We start from the raw sequence: 16,316 nt of genomic DNA on the forward strand, positions 1-16,316 counted from the left end.
CGGGAGGCGGGAGGCGGCAGGCGGCAGGCGGCAGGCGGCAGGCGGCAGGCGGCGCGCGGAGACTCAGCAGCGGCAGCATGTCGGCCGGCGGAGCGTCAGTCCCGCCGCCCCCGAACCCCGCCGTGTCCTTCCCGGGGCCCCGGGTCACCCTGCCCGCCGGCCCCGACATCCTGCGGACCTACTCGGGCGCCTTCGTCTGCCTGGAGATTGTAAGTGGGGCCGCCGGAGCGAGGGTCGCGCGGGGAGCGAGGACAGGCGGCGGCATCCTTGTTCCCCAGGCTGTCTTCCTCTGCGTCCGCCCCCGGCCTCCTTCCCTTCGACGTGGCCTTTTCCTGCGCTCCCTCCTGGGGTCCTCTCTGTGCCCCGCGCCGCCACCCGGGCCCTCCAGCCCAGCACCTGTTACGCGGGCACCTGCTCCCCCGCGGGCGACGGAAATGGCCTGGGGAGGGCGAGCAGGCGGCCCGGCAGGGCCGAGCATTGGGGATGTGGAGGAAAGAAAGGTGTTGGGGCTCGGAGGCGCCTTTAGAAACCCAGGGCATGGCCAGGGGCCGCGCTTGGCCGGGGCGAGCGCCTGGCTCTCGGCCTCGCCTGTTGCTAACCTGCCATTTTGTTGGGTGCTGCAAAGGTGTAGCCGATTACTGTGTGATCTGGAGGCTGCCACGCTGTGGAAAGTGGGGGCGGGAGGCAACAGGAAGTGGAAGAGGGCTGCGGACTTGAGTATGCTTTTTCCCCCACTCACCCTTGCCATCATTAGTGCCCTTTGGATTGGAAAGAGGAGCTGGGCAGGAGGCAGGGCAAGGAGAAAGGTGAGTTACGTGCCATGCCCTTGGCAGTTTCTAATCCAGTGGGCGTGAGAATGGTAGGGGAAAGGTGGAAACGTGGCTGTCGAGTTCTTCTCTGCCTGCCTTTGCACCTTCTCACTTCTGGCCTCCCTACGCAACTCCAAACCTTTTTAGCACACTTTGTTGGGTCCAAGTAAAGGTGGGGTCACCTGCCTGTCGTGCAACATTTTTAGGTAGCTCTTGAACTTTTTCAACGGAATTTTATGGAGTTGGAAACTTTCGAAGCTCCTTGTGGACAAGGAGAACATGTGCAAATATAAATTGGGCAACCAGAGGTTGCATCATGCCCTGAGAATGGCAAATAAAAAGTGCTCGGTTTAGGATTTTCATCTCTCCCCTCACCCTCGCCTTCGAGCTTGCATAACCTGGATTTGGGTCGCTTTGGTTTCACTTTTGTGCTTGTGGAGCTGGAACACCTTGTGAGCACTGTTCTATTATGCTAAGGTAGCCACACCACCCTAAGTTAAGTTTAGCCCAGATTTGAATCTGAAAGAGGAGACGTGAGTGAGTTGCAGACTATGACATCAGTAATGGGATCCTGACTGCGAGGCTGGTTTGAGTTTGAGCCTGGTTCAGAAACATCTGAGTGCTTGGGATGAGGTGCAGGCATCCATGTGGGAAGAGCGGAGAGAGGATGGCATTGGGCTGGCTGCCTTGCTGTGGGAGGGAGACACGATTAGAACTGGAAGATCTGCAAAGAACGATTTCTTAGGTTCTCGGCTACTTTATTCCGTGTTCTGCAAGCTCCAGTTTTTTGCCTACCTCTTTGAGAAGTTTTTGCCATATCTGCATTCCACCTGTACTAGAATTTACAGACAGTTCATTGACATACTTTCTAAACTTCAGTACTTTTGCCTGTTCTTAAGCAATAATATACATGAAATTTCAAATTTGATATTCTGGTTATATTTTTCTAATGCTTATTCAAATATATGTGTGTATGTAAAGATACTTGTATGTGTATATGTAAGTATATATTCGTGTGTATATGCAAAGAAGGCTTATCCATATGCCCTCTAATCAAATACCATCTCAAGAACCTTTAGTCATGTCAGACTTTTAGAAAACAAGACCTAATTCTGAGGGAACAGAGTAGAAAGTGACTTAGTCAATTTCCCCCTCCCCCTCCCCATTATATCTTTTTTTAATCTAGATCCGTGGTTAGTTCTCAATTCTTGCTGTACTTAATAACTTGAACAGCTTTTTAAAATACTGTTGCCAGCCCAGACTAATTAAATCAGAATCTCTGGGGCAGTGCCAGAGTTCACTAGTTGTTTTTTGAAGCCTCCCTGGTGATTCTAATATTCAGATTCTGATATACAGCAGGGACACACTGTGGAGAAGACAGCTCTGTTCTCACAGAGGTGAATTCTCTATCTGCTAAAACTGCCACCACTCCCCAACCTAGGTGGGATCCCAGACTCACAGAAGTGTCCAATCTAATCCTTTTATCTCATTTCCTCTGGCTTCTTACATCCTGAAACATGTCTCACACTCTTGGCTAGGTAGAACAGCATCACTTCCAAAAGCTTATTAGTTTGCTTCTCTCTTTTTATGGCCAACTCAATAAGTTTACATTTTTAGGCCCCTTTATCTCCTTTACTTGAATATCAATCTCCCCCACCCCATTGAAAAATGACCAAAATGTTCCAGTGAAACTGGTGACCTTAGAGAAACAAGTGACCACACTAGAGTCAAACTAAAGCTCCTTGGCTCTCATCCTTTAGGACCGTTTAGAGATATTGGTTTACATGCTTTGAGAGAGCCGAGATCAAAGCTTCCTTGTTACCCCTACATTTAGAATACCCATCTTGAGTGGATGTACAGATAGAAGCTAAGTGAACACTTTTGAAGCAACTTAGCTCCTAGATGTCTCAATTTCCATCTAATAATTTCTGATTCTTTTAAAATTTGCCATCTCCCATGGCTCCTTCTTAAGAAATTCCTCAACCTGTAAAGTAAATGTGAGAATTTCCCAGGCACTGTCCTAAATGCTAAGTGATCTCCATTCTGGGGACCCGTTATTTTAACCTCTGCCAGTGTTTCTGGATATCCTCAAAGTCCATTTTAATTTTGATCTTCTGTTCAAATCTGTTTGTCTTTAAGAGTTCTTCATTTCTGTCCCATTGCCTTCTGAAACTTATCATTTGAAAATTGTACCTGACAAAGGAGGACTGGGCTGTCAATAGTTGACTACGCTATTGACACCATGCTCTTGGAGTTCGGTTCTCACACTAATCATTTAACTTGGCTGAAAGAATTCATTCGCAATCCCCCTTAATGTATTCTATTCACAGCCTGTCAGATAAAAGCCATTTGTTGGGGAGATATTACAAAATATATAAATAGTGCCAGCCTACCAGCACCAGGAAAAGCATTATAGCACTGACTTCTTAAGTGGAGAATATTATAACCTTACATGCATAGTGATGTTTTGGTTTTTTTTTTTTTTTTTTTTTTTTTTTTTTTTTTGAGATAGGTGTGTTCCACTCCCGAGTACCTAGTTGTCAGCTTTTTGTTTTGGCCTTAGCAATACTTACCAATGCGTGCTTGCCACAGAGTTTAATCCTAAGTTAATATTGCAAAGCTAAGCCTTTTAGCTTAGAATGGAAGACATCACCTTCAAAATTCTCATTTTCAAAATCTCACAGTTTTCTGAGTGAATATTTTATGAAAATCACTTATCGGGCATTTACTGAATACCTACTATGTGCAAGACACTCCTTTGGGAACAAAGATGTTTAAACCCTTCCTCACCAGAAAGACCTATAACCTAGTTGAGAGTGTATTCACAAAAGTAACTACCATTCAGGGAAGAAATAATTAAGTATAGGAAGTGAACTGCAGCTAAAACATTTTCCAGATGGGTCTATCTACTTTAAAAAATAACATTGGAGCATCTGCACTATTGGGCTGAGCAAGGTATTTAGGGTCCCTGCTCCCAATGAGCTTATCTTGTAAAATGCACAAGAAAAATTGAAGTTTTACTAGTACTAATCACGAAAAAGAATACAGATAATCATTGAATTCATTGTGTTTTATATTGCAGTTTTAGTGTTTAAGAAACTACTTATATTCCCCAAGTTATTCATTCACATTTATCTTTGTGGGAGATACTCTAGGATTCTTATTCACATACTTCTAACTGTAGTGTTTTGTGTGCCATAGTAATTTTCATTTACTCAGCTTATAATTAAGAACACACTATGCATCAAGCCTTCTTTTATGCCCTGCAAATAGAGTAAGTAACATAGTTCCTGCCCTTAAAAGAAATTACTGTTTGGTAGACTATAAAGTCAAGAAAGAATTACAGTGCTGTGTATGAATTGCTAATATAGGTTTATAAAAAGTATTGTGGAAAAGCAGGATAGAGTACACCTGACTTCTGGAGAGGCCAGAACAGGCAGCTTTCATGAGGCGGGGACATTTGAGGTTAGCCTTCAGTAATGAGCCATGGTTCATTAGAAAATGGGTAAGAGAATTCCAGGTAGAAACAAGGACAAGTACAAACACGGAGACAAGAAGGACAATGGCAAGAAAGTTCCATCAGTTGTGAGATTTTGGTGGGCAGTGGCAGAAGAAGGAAAAACGGCAGGTAGGACTCAGGTTCTGGTTTGCTGAGAAATGCTAGGCCAAGGCATTGGATTTATTGTCTGATGGAAAGCTGCTGAAGGACGGAGATAAACTGGATCCAACTTGTGTCTTAGAAACCTTTGAGTGATGAAGTTTGGTTGTAAAACAAAGAGACTGAAGGCAGGGAGAGCACGTGGGGGCTTATTGCAATAATTTAGATAAGGGATGAAAAGAACCTGAAATAGAACCAATGAAAGAAGGATGGAGAAGAAGAGAGAGAGGTTTGAGGTTTGGGAAGTCAACTGAGTACATAAAGTTTGACTTGCCCCAAAATGATACCTAGACTAAACTTAAATATAAGATGTAACTCAGAGGAATTATGCCAGAAAAACAAATGTTAATGAAAGGATGATTGTGAGGGAGGGGCTTTAGGGGAGGCAGGTTCAGTCATGCAGATAAATCTATGGAAGGAACTTCAGGTTATTTTCAACTGAAAGCTTTGACTTTGGACTAGGAACATGTATATGTTCTGATGCATGGAGTTTATTGCCTGGAAAATAAATTTTGACTGTGAAGGGACATTGTTTATTTGCAGTGTGCAGGAGGGAGCTGTCCATGGACATAGTTGTCTCCTAAATGGGTTTTAAAACTGTATTTTTTTTTCCTTTGCCTCTGGATTAAAAATCTCCATCCACATTAGAATAACCTGTAGGCCAGGCGCTGTGGCTCATGCCTGTAACCCCAGCACTTTGAGAGGCTGAGGCAGGTGGATCACCTGAGGTCAGGAGTTCCAGACCAGCCTGACCAACATGGTGAAACCCCCATCTCTACTAATTATGCAAAATTAGCCGGGCGTGGTGGTGCATGCCTGTAATCCCAGCTACTTGGGAGGCTGTGGCAGGAGAATTGCTTGAATCTGGGAGGCAGAGGTTGCAGTGAGCCGAGATCGCACCATTACCCTTCAGCCTGGGAAATAAGAGCGAAACTATATCCCCAGAATAATAAATGAATAAATAAATAACCTTTAAAGGTTCATAAGGGAAAACAACCCAATGCCCCTGCCAGAGATTATTATCAACAATCATTTGCTCTGACTGGCAGTCCTTTTAAAAAAAATGTGAAGAACTGAAATACGGAAAACTTTAAACAAAGTAGCTGAAAAGATTCACCTTGAGCTCCAAAGGAAAAAGTCATGGAGAACAGATTTGTTTTGTAGAGCCTGATAGAAATGTTTTATGTGGGGGTAGGAGCTGTGGGCATGGTGTATTTGCAATGATATGGCTGAATAGAAATGACCCTGTAATGACAAAGGACAGGAACCAGGTTGGTGTACCCAGTATCATGCACGTGCAGTACTTAACAAATGCTACTTGTTTGTTCTATAGTACAAACTGAGCAGTATGTGAAAATAGTCTGGAGACACCATGTCCTTTTATAGATAACATATATACAATCTCCACTTTTGTATAATAGCTATGAGAAGGAGGAAGGTAAAAAGAAAGAAAAGAGACAGTGATTTATACAGGTCTGGCCAATATCTGGGCATTGGCACGCAGGAACGATTTTAACCTAAAAGTGATAACTAGTTACCTACAAACATGAAAAGAGAATTTTCAAGATCAAGAGGAATTATTATAAAGAAGAAGAAAACCAGAACATATTTCTCCCTGGAATATGACCTCTCCGTTTTAGGGTGTCAGCTATTTAAGCAGCTGAATTGGAGGTTTAGGTCACATGGGGAGGAAGAAAGTGTAACTCTCTTCAGCACTCCCAGACATATTTTTAAAGCCTTCCAATGTAAAGCTAAAAGCTAAAAGTAGAACTTCTTTTGCAATGAGTATTAAGATATTTTGGTCATAAGCCTCTTATGTATATGTCATTTCTCATTACATCCCAGAATTTGTTCTGTTTTCCTAATTAAATAAATAAATAAACACCTTGCTGCCTTGCATCACTAATGCAGGGCTATGCCAGGGCCAGTCCAGAAGTAGTTTGGACGGAAGTCAGCATAGTTAGAGGACAGATGGGGACTGATGAGGGGAGCAGGAGGCACTGGGAGAAGGTACAAGATTTACCCTGGTGAAAAGTTCCAGTGGCAGTTACAGTAGAAATAGGTCATGTGGGCAAATTTGGGGCTGAAAAAAGATTAAAAATTGGGTGTCATGAACTCAACTGGCAAGAGGTACAAAGTTTCCCATAACTTTCCATCTCAGCCTCCTGAGATCTGGTGTCAGGTGGTGGGTGTCACCAGTAATAATTTGAGAATTGAGAAGTACATGTTCTCACTTCCCTTGTTTTCATGCCTATTTTTGGACATCCACCATGAAGCAGGGAATGAGCTGGGCTCCAGACAGGAGTGTGTTCCTAGCATCCCAAGCTGCACTCCTAGAGCATTCTCTTCTGGAACCATTCATTACACACGTTGATTGGTTTCCATTCATTTCAAGGAGGATGGATTGAGGACCTTCTGTAGAAAGCACCATCCTGGGTTCTGAGCGTACAGAGATGTTGAAGGCAATGTCACTGACTCTGACGTCACAGTCTAGTGGGTGAAACGGGCATGTAGATCCATGATTTCAATGCAGTTGTAATTGCTGTGGAGAATACAAGCATCAGTAACCGTGGACGCACCGAGAGATGGCACCTGGCCAGGGAAGTCTTTCTGGAAAACATGGTAACTGGAGTTTAGTTATCCAGCAAAATTTTTACTGGCAGCATGTTAGGCAGAAGCATGGACAAGTGTGATCATTTCTCTATGCTCAGGGGATGAGGGACAGAGGCTGGAGTGCAAAGAGAGAGGGTAGTAGGAAAAGCAGCATTACAGGGGAGATGATGAGCTTGGGGAGGGGGCAGCAGTATGCCTCGTAGTGGTACCAGTGATCTACAGTCGCACTGTGAATGAATCCACACTTGTGTGGGCTGCCTTGTAAATACATCTACCAGTTATTATATTGTATCTGTTGGCTGAAGTATGTTGCTAGTTTAAAGAAATCTTTCAAAATGCAAATTGTCTGTAAAATGGAGCTAATTGTAGGTAATTTTTTTTCTAGCTGGTAAATTTCTGTACATACTGAACACTTCTATAACCATGATGTTTCCTGTGCAGCACCCCATAAGTAAACATCCATTAAAATAGAAGGGGTTACAAGTAGATAAAGTGTTCTGAACTTTTGGGTGGGGGAGCCACATGCCCCTTTGTGATTCTGATGAAAGATGTGGACTGTATCCTCAGAAAAATGCATATGTACTTGTCTACCCTATTTTAGATGATTTTAGGGATTCATATGGAATATGGGTGGAAACCCTGCTTTAGAATGAACACTAAACCATGAGAGGGGCAGAATACCAGGATGTTAGAATCATAAGTTCTAGAAGCCAATTGCCAAGTTGAAATTTCAGGTCTAACACTTATTAACTATATAACTAGGGACAAGTTATTAATGGATTTGTACCTCAATTAACTTATCTATGAAGTAGGAAGAATAATATTCTCTCAAGGTTTGTGAGGATTAAATTGGCACAAATAAAACCCTTATAACAGTGCTTATAGCATAAGAGCTCAGTAAATGTTAAGTAATATTTCTGCTACCATCATTAACTTCAACCTCTTACTCTAACTCTACAAGTCAGACTGAAAGACAAATTTTTTTTGCTTTTACTCTACGTTTGCTGGTTGTTCATTCTCACTGCAGTAGAATAATGAAATATCCAACATATAGGTAATATAATTAGAAGGAGGGAGCTTAATAGGGAAAATTCTAAATAATGTTTTCCCTTAGAGGATAGTTTAGCCAGTCTTTATCCTTTCAAATTCACTTACCTTTTCCTCTTCTCATTCCAAACATTAATTGAAAATAGGTTACAGTAGAAATTAACCTGTTTACTTTGTGGGTATACTAAGATAGAGGTGTCACATTGGTTTGAAAAAATGTTTAGCTGTCAGAGGGTATGTTTAAAAGCAGATAATTAGGAAATAAGTGACATTTGAAAAGAAAAAGAGCATTTGCAAAAGGAATCCTTTGGGAACGTAAGACCGTCCAAATAGGAGATGAGTTAAGTCTGTAATTCATGCACCCAGGATTGCAAGAGTTGCTACTTGCTCAAGAGCATGTTTTCCCGTGGGACTATGTATTTTTCCCATTCCACAGTTTCTAGTGAAAACATGTTTTAACATCAAACTCTGAGGGTTCAGTTTAGTGTGATTGGCGGGTAAGTACTTCTGTCGTTTTCTTATGGGAGGGATTCAGCCAAGTCATACCTTTCTGGTCTGCAGAGGCCAAGCACACATAACAAACGTATGTTAAACCAGAAAGAAGATCAGTTGTTTTAGGAATGTGTAGCAATTTAATAACTGCAACTCAGAATATATTTGAGTACTTCTGGTATGTACCCAGTACACCTAAAGTTGGGTTAAGAAGATAAAAGGCAACCGAATCGCCGGGAAAGGCTGATACCTACTCCTAGGAGGTTTTTACCTTTGTATTGCCTGGAAGCAAAGGTAGTCTTTTTGTTCGAGCTTGAGGTTTGAAGTCATAAGCACTGACTTGGTTTGTTAAAGAAATTTCAAATTGAGGTGCATTTGGCTATTTTATACAGAATTATTGGATTTTTTAGAACACTAGAAAGCAGTGGAAGGCAGTGGTAGAGAAGGGGTCAGAATGTGGATTCAGATCCAAGATGATGAGAACGTGGGCGAAACATATAATAGTTCCAAATACCTTTCTTCACAGTGTGTACTCTGCAGTTGCTACGGTATTTATCATCTGTTCTCTGTCAGATTTAACAATTTTTGTGTTCTGCTTTTACCTCTAAAATATGACCACCTCCGGAGTCATCTCTGCTAAACAGGAATGCTGATAATTACATTGGTTTGCAAACACTCTAAGCTCACTAATGCCCAGAATTAGATGAAGTGAATATACTGAACGTTGGTCATGTCAAGTTTTTAAGTTCAGTTTTTTAAATTGGAACCAAGTTGGGAAGCTCAAGAAGAAAAGTAGCTTTTGTCAAAAGGAAATCACAAAGTAGGGAATAATAACTATGTCAAGGCCAGAGTGACCCATACAGCAGTATGACAATCTCAAAATGAGGATGGTAGCCCTCCATAGTGGGCTCAATTATGTTCTTTGGTCCATCCTCTGTCTTCTAAAGCGATCCTAGATTTCACAGAATCTCAGTTCTAGGGATGTATCATATGTATTTAGGTGAGTGAGAGAGAGGGGGCATTCATACACTCCTTCCCTCTCCCCTTTCCATCCAGCACATACCCCACAAGTGAGGAGGCAAATCTGACTCCTGTTCGTGCAGCACTTAGTTTCCTTTCCAAGCCTTTGAGATGTTTGAAGGGCTATAATTCTGAGTACGATAAGAACAGTTAATCTATACTGCTTTACAGTATAACCTCTGCTGTCAAAGTGTTGGTCTGTCTTGAAAGCTTACTCTGAAGCCTGCCTCCCATGCCTACCTTTCCAGATTCTTCCCATTATATTTCTTCTCTCCTCTCCCAGCCTCTCAGAGCACACTGTGTTGAGCTCTTTTTATAGCATCTACTACAATCTGCTCCTGAATCAGTTTAATGGTGTCTGTTTCTTCCTTATTTCGAGCTCCTGGAGATGGAACCTTGCCTTTTTTGTTTTTTCTTGAGTGTTCTTCTACAGTGCCTAGCAGTAGGTTCAGGGCTGGCCTGTTTCAGGTCCACTCTGGGTTGAGTAAATGCTGTGTTTAATTCCAAAGGATCATACAGCCTCCTCCTTAGAGGTGTGAATGTATCATAATCCCTAACTCATATTATTATGTTTATCTATTTGGCTCTGCCTGTCCCTAACAAACAGTGGCCAATTGCTTTTTATTATCCTTTGTATTTGCACATAGGTTCTCAGGAAATAACTCCGAAGAGATATTTAACAATGATGTATATTTCTTAAACTGTATTTAAAGTTATGTAGATTATTCTTTGTGGGAGAGTAAGAAAAGGCTACCAGAAAGAAGAAAGTGGAAAAAAAGGAAAGATTGATCCACTAAAGACATTCTTATCACCTTCAGTTATTTGTTCAATAGTATGTAAAGGTAAATAATATTTTATCAGGAACAAGTTTGTTTCTTTTATAGGCACTGATAAGGTGGTGGTTAAATTTTTAAGATGCATTGATATTCATTAGATTTATTTCATAACACTTTCTGCATCAATTGTTAACTTTTGATTTGACATTAGGATTCGAGGTACACCACAACTATACATTTTTTTAGACTGGTGATTTATCATTGCTCAAGTGATCATTTATGCTTTCAAAAATGTTTCTTCAAAGTAGTAACAAATTATATGATTATATAATTAAAAACTTGTGTTTTAACTTTCAGTGACTTGTGGAGTAATTTGGATATCTAGATACTTAAATGCAATGTACAGATGAGGATTGATTTTTAATATTTGGAGCTCAAACGGTTCTCATATGAGCACTAACTTGTTTACTAAGCAAATAATTGAGAGCGTGCTCTATCTCTCACTCTCTCTGGGTGTGTGTGTGTGTGTGTGAGAGAGAGAGAGAGATTGATTGTCGCTTGAGTTGTCTTCAGGGCAGGTATGTAGCCTAAGGTTTTGTGCTGCCAAATCTAGCATAGTAGCTGACTGATGGTTAGAAAAGGATTACTGTGTAGATTAATAAATGACTTGGGATGCAGAGACATATAAAGCAGTATGCTGCCAAGAAGGCCTGGTAGTGCAGATGGAGAGCCAAAGGGATTTAATTACAGTGTATCTCACTGATGTAACAAAGCCCAATAGGGAGGTTGCCCAGAGGAGGGAGGCATATCTGAGCAGGGGTGGATCTCAGGAAAAATGTTGTAAATGATGTGCTCAAGATTAGATATGAGTGGGAGAATCTCAAGTACACATAGGGAGGGAATGACATTTACGGCATGCAAGTAACAGGCCACTCTGATGTGAAAGATCTTTGTCTTGGAACTGTGGATTTTTTTTCTCGCCCTAATACAAAATGTGAGGAGCATAGTGGCAAGAGACAAGGATGAAAAAGACATGTCAGATCACAAATGGCTTGGAATGCCATGCAAAGAATGCATGGTAGTATGGAGGAGACCAATGGTGATAGATGCATGAAACTCATTATCTTCACACCATTTCTCCTGCAGTGTTCTCTCAAGCCTAGTGGCCCATGCCAGAAATCTGAGTATTTTCCTTATCTGTCCTTTTTCTGTCGTGTCTCACATCTGATCGGTTACCAACTATTATCATGTCTACTTCTAAATTTCACTCTAATCTATTCCTTTCTCTCTGTCCTCAGTGTTCTGATTCTTACACTCTGTTGGTGTAACAGTCTCCTGTGTTACACCATGTTTGTGAAATCTCTGTGTTGATAGAGCTAGAGAAACACAGAGATGTGCTCTCCCACCGTCCACCCTTTCTTCCCCAGTCCATTCTCACATTCTAGCCAGAGAAAAATTTCTAAAGGCACATCTTCACCGTACTAGTTTCTGCTCAAGATGATCTTGGCTTTGCCGTCACCCTTAGGTGAAGTTCAGTTCCTTGGCCCGAGCTTCAGCACCTCCTCGCTCAGTCTCCAGTGCAGTTCTCTCCATTCCCCACCAGCGCCTGACCCTCCTGTCTTGCTGAGCTTTGTTCTTCACCTGTGCGGGGCTCCTCTCAGCTCCCGTCCTGGAACCTCCCTTTCCTCCCTCTGCTTTACCCCATAGCCCTGTGCTTTGAATTGTTGCTTCTAGGAAGCATTTTCAAATCTGGATTTAGAGCCCTTGCTGTGTGGACCTGCAGTGCCCAGTATTTGCCCAATTGTGACATTTATGAAGCAGCTTTTTAATCACTTGCTTGTCTCTTTAATAGACTGTGAGTTCTGTGGTGACAGAAACCAAGTGTAACCTGTTTACCATTTGATTCCCAGCACCTGGCATAAAGCCTGAACTGTAATAGGTATTTATTGATACTTAGATCCACAGATATGTGAAGTACTTATTCCTCTGTCCAATACATAATAGATACTCAATAAATGATGGTAGTTTTTATTGTTTACCACCATATACAACAGCTGCAACTATTATTCTAGCCATTTTTTACTAACAAACTAAGAAGCAATGAGATCAGGAGCTGGTTTATAGTGATGTGAAGAGCAACTTCAGGGAGAGGAAGTGGAGATCAAGCAAAGATGGTTTTTTTTTTAAGATCAGTAAATATATATTTTATTTATATTCTCGTGACAAATAGAACATGAAGTTTTTAAATGGTGCTATTTACTGATTTTTTAAAATGTCAGGTGCTTAGGGGATTAGTCTAAAGACAGTGCAATATTTTGTCATAATGATAGCCCAGTGGAACAGAATGGAACAAAACCAAACCCACAGCATATGGTCTCCTGATTGAAAACAGTAGACTCTTGAAAGTATGGTCATTTCAGTAAATGACACTGGGTCGATTGAATATACATATGGAGAAAAACTGAATCTTGACCCCCTATCTCATACCAAATGCAAAAATCAGTATAAGACAGGTTGTAGATTTAAATGTGAAAAGTAAAAATAATGAAGGTTTTAGAAGAAACACCTAACAGAGTATCTTCATGGCCTTGGGGTAGACAATGATTTTTTTGTTTTTTTATACTTTATGTTCTATTGTACATGTGCACAACGTGCAGGTTTGTTACATATGTATACATGTGCCATGTTGGTGTGCTGCACCCATTAACTCGTCATTTACATTAGGTGTATCTCCTAATGCTATCCCTTCCCACTCCCCCCACCCCACAACAGGCCCCGGTGTGTGATGTTCCCCTTACTGTGTGGTTGACTGAAAAAATACCTTCATTGAAAAGGTGGTAGTCAGAATCAATAAAGTCAAAGGAAGGTATTTGTCAATGATGAGGGAATGTTGGGCATGTACATGGGTTGAAGAAAAGAGTCCAACTTGAAGATACAGGTGTGGAGATGGATCAGTTCTCCAAGCCAAAGGATTGGTCTTGCACCTGAGAAAAGAAGGCATCTTGCATGATAAGGAGAAAATCGAAGGGGTGGGGTTGCTGGAATACGTTCCGGGGTCTGGGAGGAAAATGAATGCAACACAGGGTAATACAAGCATGTTGAATTCTGTTGTATGAAAGGTATCTTTTAAGCAAACCAATCACCCTCTGTCTTTTTTTCTTTCAGCTGTTCGGGGGTCTCGTCTGGATTTTGGTTGCCTCCTCCAATGTTCCTCTACCTCTGCTACAAGGATGGGTCATGTTTGTGTCCGTGACGGCGTTTTTCTTTTCGCTTCTCTTTCTGGGCATGTTCCTCTCCGGCATGGTGACTCAAATTAATGCTAACTGGAACTTCCTGGTAAGGGCTTTTTATTTTAAGTCTACTGCAGGAAGATGGGAGAAACCTAGATCCTATTCTCTTCTGAAATGCCAGACTCCCAGTTCTGCCAGTTGTCTCTAATGGGAGAGAAGAGATCCAACCACAGAAACCACTGTGGTGCTGTGTGGCTGCCTTGATGGACAACAGGGCTCCAGTTTGTGAAATCTCTGTGTTGATAGAGCTGAGAAATAATTCTTTTACTCTCACAGCTTAGATGACTCTTACTCAAAAACTGTTTCATTTCATACAGCAAATGAATTGCATTACAATTATCAAACAATTGAACAAATACCTTTGGGATCTAAAGGTTGTCACATGTATCTTGAAATTTTCCATTAATTTCTGCCTCAGATATTTAAATATTTTTTTTCAGAAAATAAATACTTAGAAAAGTATAATAATAATAAAAGTATAATAAATGTCTGTCCCAAATTAAAAAGAATTGGTGAGTTTTTAAAAATGAATTTGTGGCCGGGTGTGGTGGCTCATGCCTGTAATCCCAGCACTTTGGGAGGCCGAGGTAGGTGAATCACAAGGTCAGGAGTTCGAGACCAGCCTGGCCAAAATGGCGGCACCCCATCTCTACTAAAAGTACAAAAATTAGCCAGGCATGGTGGCATGTGCCTGTAGTCCCAGCTAGTCAGGAGGCAGAGGCAGAAGAATTGCTTGAACCCGGCAGAGGTTGCAGCGAGCCTAGATTGTGCCACTGTACTCCAGCCTGGGTGACAGAGCGGACTCCATCTCAAAAAAAAATGAATAAAAAGAATTTGTGACCAAGTACGGTGGCTCATGCCTATAGTCCCAGGTCTTTGGGAAGCTGAGGCAGGAAGATCACTTGAGACCAGGAGTTCAAGGCCAGCCTGGGAAACATGGCGAAACCCCGTCTCTATAAAAACTACAAAAAATAGCTGGACGTGGTGTTGCACTCCTGTAGTCCCAGCTACTCAGGAAGTTGAGGCAGGAGGATCACTTGAGCCCAGAAGGTCGAAGCTGCAGTGAGCCATGATCGCACCACTGCACTCCAGCCAAGGAGAGAGAGCAAGACCTTGTCTCTCAAAATAAAATATAAAATAAAATAAAATAATTGAATTTGCAATCAACACAACTTTTAAAATTATGAACCATTAAATTAGATCAACTTTTTGCTTAGCATATAGAACTTGTCTGCCATGCTTGCAGCCATTCATTCTCTAAGACTGTTTTAGAATGACTCAGTGGATCACAGTGCTTCAGTGAAGTTCAAGAAGGACCCCCATTAGGTTATAATCACACTTTGGTGTTTAGAAGCTTACATCAGACCTTCAGTCAGGCTTTATGTATATTCCTTTCAAGTATAACGGCATATTATTCCACAGCTTTACTGCAGATGTTAGAGAAAAATATCTGTTCTTGTTTTATTTATAGGGCACAAGAGGAACTGTAATCCTAAATGTTATTAGCGGTGAAATGTAGGGAGTGTGGCTGGCCTTTAAGCCAGCCCTGGGGCAAATGGCACAGCTTAGTATAAAGCTAAGAAGGAAGTGGGGTACAGTGGTTACAGTCCTGCATGGGCTTTGAGCATAGATCTGGTTTGCTTAGTAGCTGTGTGGCCTTGGGCACAATTGTTAACCTCTCTCAATTTTAATTTCTTCCTCTGTAAAATGGTAATATCATCTTTGGTATTGAGTACAGTCATTCATGTCCTTATCAACTTATTCGTTTTCCCAAGTTTGCATTTCCCACCCATTTGTAGCATTATATCTGATGTTCAGGAAATTAAATGTAAGTGTTTCTGTTGTTTTAATTGTGCTACTCTATGAAAGTGACAGCTGAAATTGGAAATCTTTGTTTCATAGGTCAGCTGCAAAGGTTACCTGTTAACTGAGGCAAAAAATGGTAATAGCAAGGCACAGGGTTGATTGTATGGTAGGCATGCTTTCTAAGAGCCAACTCTTGTCCTCAAGGAATTTATTAAATGTTTTCCCTATTTAGAAAGGATTTCTCTTTTTTTCTTCTTGTGTGTGTGTGTCGTTTTTGGTTTTGTTTCTGTGTTTTTATTTAGTCATTTGTTATTATATGGCTTACTTTTGATAGGTTTGGTAATATATTTTGTACACTCTCCCAGGAAAACTTTTTAGCCATGTGTATAATGGAATTGTCACAAGTTGGTAACAATTGTTACATTCTGGAACTGTTAGATGTTAATGGCTCAAAAATAGTTGTTTTCCCCTGTGATAAGTTTATTACCACTTTATACCATGCTTGAAGGAAGCAAGAATGCATTTTGATAAAGAACTTATTTTCTAGATGTATTTGTTGTAGGATATTGAGTTTGCTATGTCTTCTGGGTTTTATTAAGAAATTAAATTTACATTCATGATAGCTTCAGCAGTTTTTTCAGAACTTTCTAGCTTTGATATACATAGTGAAATAAAAATATAGTATCTAATAACAGATATAAAAAATATAGTATCTAATAACAAATATAAATACTTGCCTCATTCTACTCCGGGAAAATAAGGAGATTTTGATTTTGAAATAGCTTTTCTGTTTTTTTTTTTTTTT

General features: G+C 41.0%; 1 protein-coding gene across 1 annotated transcript in view; it reads left to right on the plus strand.

The window, feature by feature from the left end:
* The first annotated feature begins 9 nt into the window (after positions 1-9).
* MAL2 (mal, T cell differentiation protein 2) overlaps positions 10-16,316 on the plus strand; it is a 32,683-nt gene continuing 16,376 nt past the window's right edge. The window contains exons 1-2 of the mRNA XM_017882828.1: positions 10-209; positions 13,581-13,751. Coding sequence (XP_017738317.1) covers positions 78-209; positions 13,581-13,751 — 303 coding nt within the window. The 5' untranslated portion in view covers positions 10-77. The remainder of the gene's footprint in view (positions 210-13,580; positions 13,752-16,316) is intronic.

Source organism: Rhinopithecus bieti, unplaced genomic scaffold, assembly GCF_001698545.2.
Source record: "Rhinopithecus bieti isolate Rb0 unplaced genomic scaffold, ASM169854v2 scaffold_788, whole genome shotgun sequence".
NCBI lineage: Eukaryota > Metazoa > Chordata > Mammalia > Primates > Cercopithecidae > Rhinopithecus > Rhinopithecus bieti.